Raw genomic sequence first — 13,365 nt, forward strand, 5'->3', positions numbered from 1 at the left:
CCGACTACAACGGATGCTTACAGATCAATATATTAGTCATTTCTTTGTGCCTCTATAGCAAAATACAGGCCAAAGCCACGAACATGGTTGTTTGCCATCTCAGCTGACACGGATAAAGACAAACAGAAACCAGAGGGACAAGAAGGCTCCACAGCTCAGAGGAGGATCAATTACAGTGAACTCTGAAGCTGTAATCCAAACACAGCTGTCTGGCTGGAGATGAAGAGGCAGTTAAATGTGCACTCAGCAGAAACGCTAAGCTTGCTCAAAACAAGCCGCCAACCATCACCGAGGATACTGTTGGGAAAATGGAGATCTCTTCCACCTGGAGGTACAGTGTATTAAGACTATGAGCATGTTCTGGTATCTAACACATGTCTGCAAGCGAGGGGTGTCTGCTGTGCTCTTATCGGTGAACAGTCTTAATAACATGAGCCGCTCTCACGGCATCTTTGAAGTGAAGCCCTCCAGTTTTTCCACATTTTCCTCCTTCGCCTTCAGTCGGATGGCGCTGAAGCCGGACGACAGCTGAGACGAGGAGGAGCGCGAGATGATGACGCACAGCACAGTAGATAACCAACCATGAGCTGACTGGGGAGAGGGCAGGGTGTCAGAAAGGAGAGGACACCTGTAAGAGTGCTTATATGCTTGCTTTAAGTACACGTTTGTGGTGGTTAACCTGTATATTCTGTTATGCAGCTGCATTGGTTCCAGCTGTTTATCCTACAAATCGAGGACAGAAGCACCCCGATACAGATGTGGACACATCCAAAGAGGCTTTTCCTCAGTAAGCTGGTTCAGCTTCCTGTGGCGGTCTACTTGTCACTAGTGCCCTCTCCATCCTGCCCTGCCCTCTCCCCGAGAGGTAGCAGCCCGGTCCCAACACTCCCCGCCCCCCCATTTAAACAACCCAACCCCACCCCGCCACCCACAGCCGCTCCGCCCTGACCTGACCCTTCCAGTGGCACTTCTTTACTCGGCCTGGGCGTCGTAGTTGGCTCCGCCGGCCTTCTTCAACTCTGTGCGGATGTAGTCCTCATCCAGTTCCCGCGGGTCACTGATCATGAACTCCTTGGCAAAGTTCTGCACAGAGAGAAGAGAAGATCAGAGAAGACCAGCGATACCAGAACGCATCTACATGAGAACACTCAAAGCTAACAGGACTTTACTCGAGCATACTTTATGACCGCATGTATACTTCTCTCTGCTCAGTCCAGCAGTTAATCCAAGAGACAACTTTCTTTAAAATCTTCTAAAAACATGAAGCTTCGATTGTGAAATTCTGGTACGACACTGATGGAGATGTCTAAAATAATTTTGGCGATAGCCCACATCATACATATATGACCTGCTGACAATAATGAACACCATATCATCTGCCTAATTACAGGCGTGCATCCCTACGATAAGCAGCCTGTATTTAAATGCACATTATGAGGATGCTTTCAATAAACTCCTTCACAGTTTAATACAAATTAAAAGGTAAACTGGAAATAAGGGGGGGGGAAAATTAAATTACATAATAAGTTAGTGACAAATTGATTGACATTTGCCCCTCCATGAAGATGTACTGAATGCATAAGAGGGAAAGCCGCTGCTGTTAATCAAGTCTGAGACAGCATTTAAAGGAGGTTCTGGGGTGGAGGTGGGTTGCAAAGCAGCTTACAGCAGCTGCAGACAGGCTACCAGTGAGTTATCATCAGCTCCTGTGTAGGTGGGCGAAGCTACGCGTCATTTCTTGCAAGTGTCACCAACAACTTTAATTTAGGCACCGATATTATCTGTATTATTACAGCTAATACAGTCTTCTGCATCCAAAACTCGTCATGCAGCATGTTCCACTGCTGGAGCTCATCAGCACGAGGTAGTCACATGTTCAAGCAAGCCATATTATTTTTGAACCGAAGTGTTATTTCAACACTACTTTGTTGGTTTTAATCCTGTAATTCTTCACCTCCTCCGCAGTAATAACCACAACTGAATCGACTTCCTGTTTGCCAACGAACTGGCTGCTCGTCCTGAGCAACCTGCCGCGTTTTATCAGCTCAGCGTGAATTCAAAGCTAAAAATGTTTTGGCCACTCTGACGTTGTTAACACCAACATATAAGCCTCTTTGGTAATTTGGTAATTGGTAAATGCAGCCGCGCTCTTTAAGCTCATTAATGTGCTGTGTTGTTGTGCTGCAGGTGAGTGCGGCATTTCTAGTCCACTGGATTTCTTTGTTTTTTTGTCACGTTGAAACGGCCGTTTCTTAAGAACTCATGAATGCACGGATAGCTTTAACTACATTACTCTGATACTACAGGAATCCGATGGCAAGAGCTGAATTTCTTCTGTGGTTTATAAAAGTTTATGCAGACTTCATTTAATTTTGCATATCCCTTACAGACTGTATCCTGTAACCTCATCGTTTGTTTTTGTTTTGTGTCATTTTCCTGATTTCACTGTCATCACTTGGTTTTCAGCATCATTTCATTTGCATGGACTGACTGTCATCCTGCTCTGGTGGGAGGTTTCCCCACAGGAGTGATCTTTAACCCCAATGACACAAGCCGAATAAAGGTTACATTGAAAAACAGTCAGAGACTAGAGATGGACCGATCCGATATTACGTATCGGTGCGATACTGACTTAAATTACTGGATCGGATATCGGAGAGAAATAAAAAATGTAATCCGATCCGAAGTATCACAAAATCACCTCACAAAACGCGCTACTTGGTGTAACCCAGCTCGGCGCATCGGGGCAATATGTGTCACGTGATAGAGCGGCTGTTGTCTGCGACACCTGTGTGGTCTGTTGGAGCATTTGGAGCCTCGCTACATGCTTCCTAACTGCAGCATTTCATCTCGGCGAAAACTATCCCAGAGAAGTAAAGCAAGTGTGTAAGTTCATCCCTGAATGTTTGCAGAGTATTTCCACATTAAGCTTAACAACTGATATATTGAGCCACAGCTGGACTGGCCATCGGAGCTCCATGTTGAGGTGAAAAGGAAGCGATTTGTCCCAGACTTCAGCTAGAATTAAAAAATAGACACAAAGCTGGAGTTATTCTGTCTTTGCTGCGCAGTTGCATCTACTTCTCTCATTCACTCCCCCTCCCTCTCCTGTTATTACTTCAAACATGAAACTGATCAATGATCAGCTGATCGGCTTTTCGGCTGCAAGTCCGTCTTTCTTGTTTGTTTATCGCCCACTTTGCGCTAGAAAGAGGAGACCAGCGGATAAACAACAGCAGCACGTTTAAGCTTGATCAGCTGTTGTTAGAATTTATTTAATATTACTTTCTAGTATCAGCTGATGTTTGCTGGAGCCACAGCTGTAAAGCTGCTGGTCATGATGTCGGTTTGGATATCTGGTGAGAGGGAAACATGAAGATGAAACCAGGAGATGTCCTTACTGAATCATCAGAGCTGAACAGGTGATGGGGAAACAGGTTTACCTTTTAGGTGACATGAATGAGTTGAAGGGAAGTTATGAACTGTTTCTGAGAGACAAATAACACCAGGATCCTTTTCTACATAGCTGACGGCTGGTAACTGTGCAGGGGCGGGTCTAGCAAAGTTTTGTCGGGGGCCAGGTACGGCATTGACAGGGAGAGGGGGGCACAAAGAAATACTTTTCTTTCTTATTCTCATTTAAAAACTTTGAATAAATAATTATCTGAATCTTACAACAAAAGTGGTCATCCGATTAAATGTATAGAAATCCATTATTGTATATAGTAACTAATAAGTCTAATATACACCCAGGTAAGCTATAGTACTTTTTCATTTGGTACCATCTGTGCAGTCTGCAATTCTGTTGAAGAAAGATGTTGAATCTATTTAAATATTGTAGAAAAATAATTGATTTCTGTGCATTTGTTTTACACGCATTAAATTAAAGTTGATTACATCGATTAAAAGCGGGGGGTGGTTCCCTAATATTTTTGCTGGGAGTTGGCAACCCTATTAGTGAGGTAGGTAAGTACTCTTTAAAATACCAGAATAGGGAGGATGGTGCAGGTTTAAATTTATTAGACTGATCAGTGTTGCTGAACTATGAAATGCTTTGGGTGCAGTGTATTTTTTGCATACAGGTATAACAGAATAGCTTCAGTCTCTTGTTTTTTAAAACTTGAGTATGAACTTATACAAAATGCAGCAAGATATTTATAAAAAACAGTTTTATTGATTACAAAATGCGCTGTATCGGATTCATATCGATATCGGCAGATATCCAAATTTATGATATCGGAATCTGACATTAAAAAGTGATATCGTGCCGTCTCTATTAGAAACCAAACCTCCACATGTACCGTTAATTTTGTCCAAAGGTCACTTGCTAAGCTTCACCACTGCTAACTCGAGCTAAATGCAAGAACTTTAATAGTCTGATACTAATTAAATGGTCATTAGCGGGCATCCAAGGTTTTCATGTTGCAGCCGTACAGCTCATACACGCAGCTTTATGTCATGCTTGATAGTCTCACCTAATAACAGTGTTAATTTTGTTGACCAATAATTCATCATAGGACCCAACAGGGCACACTTTCTTCTGACATAGCTAAATAAATCTTATGCATGAGGACAAAAACTATAATGACAAGTACTGACACTTTGTCAATGATTCAAATATAAATCAAAACTAATTAAGTTAATTAGCTTAAGTAAGTTAGCACCCATCTTCCCCGTTTCTCCTGACAACACAAAATGTCAACACATGGGAGGAAGAGAAGTGTGGACAAGCAAAATAAGACACTCTGTAAACTGTGACCTTTGTAAACTCTCACCGTACATAATAAACTTTTACACCTTTTTTTTTTTGAGCAGAGTCAACTTTAGACTTTGACGACTGCAGTCTCATGCCATTTAGACCAGCGGTCTCCAACCTTTTTTGCGCCACAGACCGGTTTATGCCCGACAATATTTTCACGGACCGGCCTTTAAGGTGTCGCGGATAAATACAACAAAATAAAACTAGTACCGGTACCGAAAAAAAGAAGATTTATTCATAACACACGTGAAAAGACCCAGGAAAACCGAGTAAACGATACAAACGATAATAAAATAACGCTGAAAACCGATAAAAACCCTGAAAACCAAACATTTCCACACCTGAGCCTCAACTCTCGCGGACCGGTACCAAACGACTCACGGACCGGTACCGGTCTGAGGCCCGGGGGTTGGGGACCGCTGATTTAGTCAACTGAAGCAAAGAGACTTCAGATGTCTACATTATGACTGAAACTAAAATCAAAATTTCTGTCAAAACTGACACTGGCTGATAAACTGTGGGGCGCTGACCGATGGGTGACCTCAGAGTGCCTGAGTCCATCTTTAAATATGGCCTCAGAAATACAAAGAGTCCATAACACATTTATCCTTCCGTTGTTTTTGTTCTGAATCCAGTGTCGTGCGAATGCAAAGCCACCAGTTTCCCCAAAGGAACCATTATTTTAATTGCTACTTTCTCCAGTCACTGACCTGCACAATGTCTTTGACCAGCGTCTTGTCCGTGCTGATCTTTGCACGCTGCAGCCCGCTGATGCTTTCCCCGATCCAGGTGATGAGGGTGAACTTGGCTCGTTTGCTCATGGCATCTCCCGTCGTGATCCGGAGGAAGCCAAACAGACGAGCGTCGTCTGAGGGAAGACGGGAATGCACGAGTCAAGACAGATTAAAGCCGAACACATCGACTAACCAATCAGTGAGGAAGAAAAGATGGAGTTATAAAAAAAAAAAAAAAAAAACACTATCAAAGAAATACAACACATTAAGCATTAATTGTCTTTAGATTTTGGGCTGTTGTAATGCAGACATAACTTATTGCTATTTTCATATTTGCAAACACATCGCTGGATATTTATTTATGCAACCCAATGCTATCCACTCAAAGTTTTATTAGTCTATTCAAAACTGGCCACCATCGATCAGTTAAAACTGTAGAGTTTGTGCTTTGATCACCAGTTTTACATTTTAAGTGTTGCTGTGCAGAGTTGTGTGCTTTTGTCCCAGTGGCACAGTCCCAGCACTCCAAACCAGAGGGACGCTTTGTGAGAGCGCGTCTGTGCAGCCGGGGAGTATTCAGGTCAGTAGACTAGATGAGTAAAATCTTTTGTGAGCTCTGCGGTTGTGTCGCAAACCTCCCAGTGACCACGCCTGTCACTGTCACGGTGGTCCACTGCAATCTGAGAATAACGCCCGAATACAAACAAGCGCGCCGACATAACGAACAAACATTTCTGCTGCTTCTTTTGTCCGACTCGCGCCGCCTCGGGATCCTGGGTTTCCACTCAGATGCAGCTTTCCACCAAATCTTAAGAGAATCATGAATGTGCTCTTTATCTGCTAACTCAAAATTCTGAGTAGAGATTAAGGAACGGTCACTTAATTTGAATAGATGGATGAATAATTTCAAGCATGCACCAATTCAGAATTTCTGTACTAAGAATAAAATTCAAGTATAAATGTTGGTGGTAAAAAAAACAAACAAAAAAAAAACAACTTTATTCCGTTGTGGTCAGCTCTTTAACTTTATATAGGCAGTGTGTTATCTGTCATATGTACAGATAGATATACAGACTAACGTTTTGCTCAAAACCTCCAAATCCTTCCTAATTTCCTTCTTTCCTCAGCTTCTTCATTTGAGGACTTCATTGTTTTCTTTTCCTCAGAGGATATTAAACTGAATACATTTGAACTGTTCGGACTGATGTTTGACATCACCACAAGATGTGCTAAATTACAAGCAGCGTCTTTTATTTCTTTTTGGCATCTGACAGACAAAATGACGAATCAAGAACTTGATGAAATCATGGTTGGTGTCTTTGCCATCCATACATTTACTCTTGAATTCTATTCACAATTCAAAAATGGTCCTCATTTATCTTTTGATGGGCCTTGGTGCTACCCCTCAATTCGTTCTGACTAAAACAGTTTAGCTCCTCCCCCTTCTGTTAAGCAAACTTTCTTCTGATTGGCTGCCCCTCCAGAGAATTTTGAAAAGTTGGAGGTTCAGTTTTACCAAACCTTTCAACAACTAACAGTCCAGAAGCCGAAGATGTTCAGTTAAAGTTGGTATATGAAGAAAAGCATTTACATTAGTGACAGTGAAACACATATTTGGCACTGGTACTTGGAAAATAAGTGAAATGGTTAATTCAATCAAAAAAAAAAAAAAAAAAACAAAACAAAAAAAAAAACACCTATCAGAGCGTAATCTCTCTTGATAAACAGACACCATAACTGCATGGAAGCTTAGTGGTTTAAATACAAAGTTAAACCTAATTAAACTCTGAAGACACCAACTGAGAATGACTGCTAGGACTCATGGTTACCTACAAAATGATTGGAGACAGCTGATGGACAGAGACCAGTGATATAGCTACATGATCTGTAAGTTTCACAGGAACTTCTCTGTCCTGGTTTATAAATCACAAGCATCTGAAGACTTCTACAAATATCGTTTTTGGAGATGCTTCCTTTGCTTTTTGGCAGAAGGTGGTCTTCTCTGTTCTTACCACAAAAAAAATAGCAAAACCTAAATATGGAGAAGACTAGTGTTTTTCCTTTGCAAATATGCATGCTGTAGACCAGAGGTGGGGAACTCCAGGCCTCGAGGGCCGGTGTCCTGCAGGTTTTAGATCTCACCCTGGGTCAACACACCTGAATCAAATGATTAGTTCATGAGCAGGCCTCTGGAGAAGGTCAGGACAAATTGAAGAGGTAATAAAGCCATTTAAACCAGCTGTGATGGATCAAGGACACATCTAAAAGCTGCAGGACACCGGCCCTCGAGGCCTGGAGTTCCCCACCCCTGTTGTAGCTGTGGGACCCACATCTACATGTTGTAGGCGTGTGCAGTCAAAAGGGGACAGCATCGAAAAAAAAAATGTGGAAGAACCACTAATGACGACTAATCTTCTCGTAGTCCCTTTGTTCTCCATGCTAGTGGCTAAACTAAAGCATTCAGAAAGTATTAACAACTTGTTAGTAGTGAAACGTGTCTTTACGTGCTTAAAGAAAAAGGGGAAAAAAAAAAAGCCTCTCTTCCTCTTTGTGGGGAACTAAATTGTCCTCGTTTGCTGTTCAAAGCAACTTTTCAAACCAATCAGCACCACAGCATCGTCACCGTCAGCTGACCTGCCGTTTGCTTTTTAGAAATAACTGCACACCAAGCGCGTCTGTGTGGCAACTGCTTTGGTTGAATTCCCACAATGCCTCTCTCTAAGGCCCAAAGAGCCACAAGCGAACACCAATGCAGAAGCATAAATCCAGCATACCACTCTGCTGGAGCCTTGTTTGGTCTACGAAGTCAGAGAACGTGGAAAGGACTTATATTTGAATTTTAAGGAAAGTGCAGATGCCTTATCACGCCTGCAGGATGTCAACACATTGTCCAATAAACACACTCCTGCCCGCCCTGCCTTCAGGTGCTCCACAGATTACTCATTACCATCTTCCAGATGTTGTTCTCTGTGGGCTGCAGGGCAAAGAGCCGTTTCATTTTGAGAAGAACAGCACTGCAAAATACAGACTCAGCTGCAAACCAAATAAAGGCTGAATGAATACCTCTAAAGTTCAAAGACTTATGGAAGCATTCGATACACAAATCTCAGATTATGGCACAAATACAGCCAAGATATTTCAGTGTCACATTAAAAGCTCCAAAGCTGAATGTCAGACATGTTGGCTGATATCAACAAATTCACACGTGGTGCTTATAACGGTCTGTGTGAAGTTATTGTGATAAAGAGCTGAAAGGTCATTCCTCACTTCCTTGCACTGCTGGGATGCACCATTCCTTTATTTAGGATACGGTTATTTTAACCCACATGCTGGGAAACTTTACCTGCACTTGAATGTGATTATGTCCTTTTCCATATTTATTGCTATATTTTGCTACCTTATATATAAAAGAATGATTTCCAGTGAAGGACATAGTTTAGGGTTAACACTGGTGCCTGATCAGTATTCTGTATCGACCCAAAGCCACAGTACAGACATGTGAATCCAATCCAAGTGGAAAAGGTTGTTTATGTGCATTCTGATGTATTCAATCAACTATTTGGAAAAACACAACATTAAGCGATTTTATCTTAGGTTTATTAAGTTGTGATGTCCTGACGAGGAAGCATTTCAGCAGGAAATTCAGTGGCTTTGGTTTGAAGATTTAAACTGGCTTATTTTAAGTCTCTGCTGCATTAAAGTCTTCACAGTGAAACGTCTTATCTTTACATTGGAGCAGCTGATACAGGCTGTCAGGACAGGACCAGCCACTATAAACAGTCTTATCAGCCACAGAGGACATCCCTCGTGTCAACACCTCACTGCACAAGCAGTCACCTGACTCAGACATGTCTGTGAATCAATCTCTGTCACATCCAAATATTGCTATATGGTGATTAATGAACTCTTTGTCATGGCTCTCATCATGGTTTGAGCCACCAGAGAGAAAACCAGTACAGACACAAATCCTCACCCGACCTGGCGCTGAACCACACCCTCCCACTTCCTCCTTCTGCCTTTCTCTTCCTGGTTTATCTTTCCTTTAAAGCCATGCTGACTCTGCAGACAAATCTGCACTGAAACTACAACATGATGAGGATGCAGAACAGCGACCTGTCGGCACAGAGGTTGTTCTGCATTAAGTGCCTTCATTTCAGCAGTTGTCGGGCGACACCCTGCCTTCCCGAGCACACCCGCCCGTCCCCTCTGAAAGCAACCAGAGCCGTCTCCTGTGGACGGTGTCAGGTGGATCAGGCAAGGAGTGGTGTTACCAGCGTGTCGACTGTGTCCAAATTTGGTGTTTTTAATCTACGCTAACAGCGAGGCCCGAGGCCGGTGAGGTCAAGGCAGCTGGATTCCTCCTAATGAGCTCACACCACCTTTTATAATTAGCACTTCGAGCTATTTGTACACAACTGATTAAAAAGATCAGACCTCAGGTTTGGAAATTGCTAAAAACGTACAGATGTGCATCTTCGTTTATTTCTAGAAGAAACGTGGCAGCATGTGGGGTAGGACATCAAAGGGCCATCACAGAGAGAAAGCAGCATTCATACCCACATCCACACTCACCAGTTAACTTCACATTCATGCCTACAGACTGTGGGAGGAAGCTGCAAGCTCGTGCTCAGCGACAGATTTGAACCCACAGCCTTCTCGTAAAGAGGCGACACCACTGCACCGCCGTGACACAGGTGGAAATATATAAATAAATAGAATTATTTATTTTAGTTTTAAGACAGCAATCCATAAAAATCCATAGACGGATCAAAGGTCCAGAAAACTACAGTGAAATTCTGATTCGTCCCCTGGGGGCTATGAATGTCTGCACTAGACCTTTTTCCGAGTTGAGTCAGCAGGTCTTCAAATATTTTAGGGCTATGTAAAAGTGTTGGCTAGCTGGAGGTGTTACAGTAAAATCTGGACAATTCAACCCAGTAAAATGTATCCTCTGAACTATGTTTTATGGGAATCCATCCAATATTTAAACAATTTATGCCTGGGCACAGATCACCCTGTGCTTATAATTCATCCTGAGGGGAACCTGACAAGCCTGAACCATATTTCATGGAAGTTCACCTAACAAGCTGGTTAGGATTCATCTTCTGAAAACAAGAACCGCCTGAATTTAACTGCACAGTAATGCACAGAAAGATGAAAAGTCGATACATCTCTGAATCACCCATCGTCTGGTGGTTATATGGGCATTCATTTTGGCTTACAGGTGATTGTTTTCAAAATATACATTTGGACGACTTAAAAAGTGAAAATCTCCTTTACAACATGGTGAAGAGTTTACTCAATAATATATACACCTCTAAATAAATAAGTCATTGATTGCAGTTACATTTTCTCAGAAGAAACTAGGATTAAAAAGTTTTAAACTACATTAAAAAATGAGGAACCAGATCTTGGTGAAACAATACCCCAGCATGCAGCATCTTCTTTTTTCACTTCCTGCTGCAGTATAAGTTTAAGATCAATATTCTACAAGAGTTGATCTGAACTCACTAAAGTCAAGTCTGCGGCAGCTCCTCCCACACACACACACACACACACACACACACACACACACACACACACACACACACACACACGCGCGCGCACAGAGGGGTTTTTTCTGCAGGTTACAACTTCACTGCTAAATAAGGCAAACGAGCCCACAGAGGGAGATGTGCGTGTCATCACTGAACAGGAACCAATAGCGAACGCAGCAGCTGAGCGGTTACATGTAAAGCACTGTTGTAAAGGAGTGATTTCAACATAGGAATGTGAGCTCTAGACATCAGGAAGCAGAGAGACACAGGAGGCCCTGAAGCTTTAAAGAGCTTGCATTAGCAGTTGCCACACCCATCATCTGAGCAGATGCTTCGCTCTCTCTAAAGGGGAACCGGAGTGAGATAGGTTTTTTTAAAATCTATACATAAAAGGTTTGCGCACTGGAAGTCATTACACCACAGCGGCCGATAGGAGTTTGTGCTTTGGAGGCTCTCTTGTTAGAGGCAGGTGAAATATTAATGAACATCAGCTCGTTGAAGGAGTAAAGCTAAAAGTTAACATATTTCCATTGTAGTTTGCACCAATAGACAAATGTAGGCCGCCCTGTAGTAAAAAAAAAAAAAAAAAACTTGAGATATTGTGAACCAGATTATGCAACACAATGAATACACAGCTAAGTGCTCTGACAGCCTCGTCACAGGCTCAAGGCTCATTGGGTGATGGAGCACAGAGTCTTAAAAGATTAGTGTCCCGCCAAGTCAAGCTGCCTGATATATAGGCTGTTTTACAGAATCTACAGCAGCCAGCTACACAGCCACAGCCCTGCGTTTAAAACTGATCCAGTCTTACCCTGTGCACAGCATCTTGAAGTCCTCATAGTCAGTCCCTTGTCCTCCAGGCACGATGATGTTGTTCTCATATTTAAACACAGCCCTGGAAGGAGCACAGTGGGTTAATTACTGTTGGATCACATGAGTTTGCATAATGCACACACACACACACACACACACACACACACACACACACACACACACCATTGCAGAAAAATGCCTGAGACGCCCATGCAAGGTGGCAGCTGTGTATCAGCCATCTGCAAGTGTCACCACTATAACATTTTCCCCATTGAATACAGGACAAAGGAAATTACTTCTGCCCCGCCGGGCCTGATAACAGTGCGCCGTGTGACCGCTGAACAGTCAGAATACAGATCAGCCACATCCGAGGGACAGGACAGCGAACGCTGCGTGTATTTTGGCCAGTTTTTCTAAAGAAACAGTCCGCAATGTGCCGTTCTAGCGCGTTTTCGCAATGAGCAGGCGTAACTGCATAGGAACGTAGGGTAATTTAAAGTTCTGGTGCAGAAATGCACAAGTAAACGCCACCAAACATACAGCTGATTACATTTTATTGGCCTTTATTAGTTAGTGTGCTATTCGGCATGTATCCGCTTATTCAAACGACGCTTATTTAAACACAATTTCAACTTTTTCAAAAGCAAGTCCGTCTCTTCATGTTGCGCTCTTCCTCATTGAAAAGACGGAACAGTGGGCGGTAACAGACAGAGAGAAATAAATTTTTAACTAACACCACATCAAATAAATACTCTATTTGGTGTTTTAATGGTAGCCGAAGTGGATAAGTGCTAGAATACCACCAGACAGATGCAGGGTTATGCACGTGTGTCATTCGTTTTCGGTAATTTTAGCGTTAATATAAAACAGTCACAATCTTCAATGGAGTATGGGTTAGTAACCGTGCCCGCACACTCACCAATTGATGTCAGTGTTATCGTCCCTCACTTGGTTGTAAGCCTCTCTGCAAGCCTCTTTATCGATCTGGGTTGCCATTTTTCGGATTGAGAAGTGTTAGGCAGGCAAAATGAGCGTTGAATGGGTCCGAACCAGGGAGGGCCAGCTACACGGTACTAAAGCGGCTAACTTGCACAGTGGATGCTACACATCAGAGACCTAGAACCGATAGCGTTTCACGGCGGGCTTCAGTCGGAAATCACGACCACTGCACTGGAACAATCAAGCCGGTCAGACTCAGCGGGAAAAGACGGCTGTTCTTCTAGCAGCTCGGTTCATTTCCTGTATGTTACCACTTTATGGGCGTGGGTGATGTTAGTCAATCAGGTTGCCAGCAGACAGACAGAGAAGCTCCCCCAGACGCTGTGTTCACCTCCTCCTGGTCAATGAGCGTTTAGCAAAAGAAGCGCTGTCAAGGCAACGGCGACAGACAGCGACACTTTCCGGCAGGGATTTTCTAAACAAAATCAAAAGCAGCACGTTCTCAAAAGTGACTTGAAACCAAATTTAGCCATTTTACATTCTGCATTACCATGAAATGTTATTATTATAAATAATAATATTA

At 42.8% G+C, this 13,365-nt stretch overlaps 1 protein-coding gene across 1 annotated transcript; it reads right to left on the bottom strand.

Moving 5' to 3' along the window:
- Nucleotides 1–910: 910 nt before the first annotated feature.
- Nucleotides 911–13,175, bottom strand: cotl1 (coactosin-like F-actin binding protein 1). Its single transcript, XM_040007909.1, has 4 exons — nucleotides 12,763–13,175; nucleotides 11,843–11,925; nucleotides 5,470–5,627; nucleotides 911–1,083 (listed from the first exon to the last, which is right to left on the bottom strand). Exons 1-4 carry the CDS (start codon nucleotides 12,837–12,839, stop codon nucleotides 973–975), a joined length of 429 nt encoding a protein of 142 aa, XP_039863843.1. The 5' UTR covers nucleotides 12,840–13,175; the 3' UTR covers nucleotides 911–972.
- Nucleotides 13,176–13,365: the final 190 nt, after the last annotated feature.

The sequence above is a fragment of the Simochromis diagramma genome, unplaced genomic scaffold (assembly GCF_900408965.1).
Source record: "Simochromis diagramma unplaced genomic scaffold, fSimDia1.1 OVJJ01000545.1, whole genome shotgun sequence".
Classification (NCBI taxonomy): Eukaryota; Metazoa; Chordata; class Actinopteri; order Cichliformes; family Cichlidae; genus Simochromis; species Simochromis diagramma.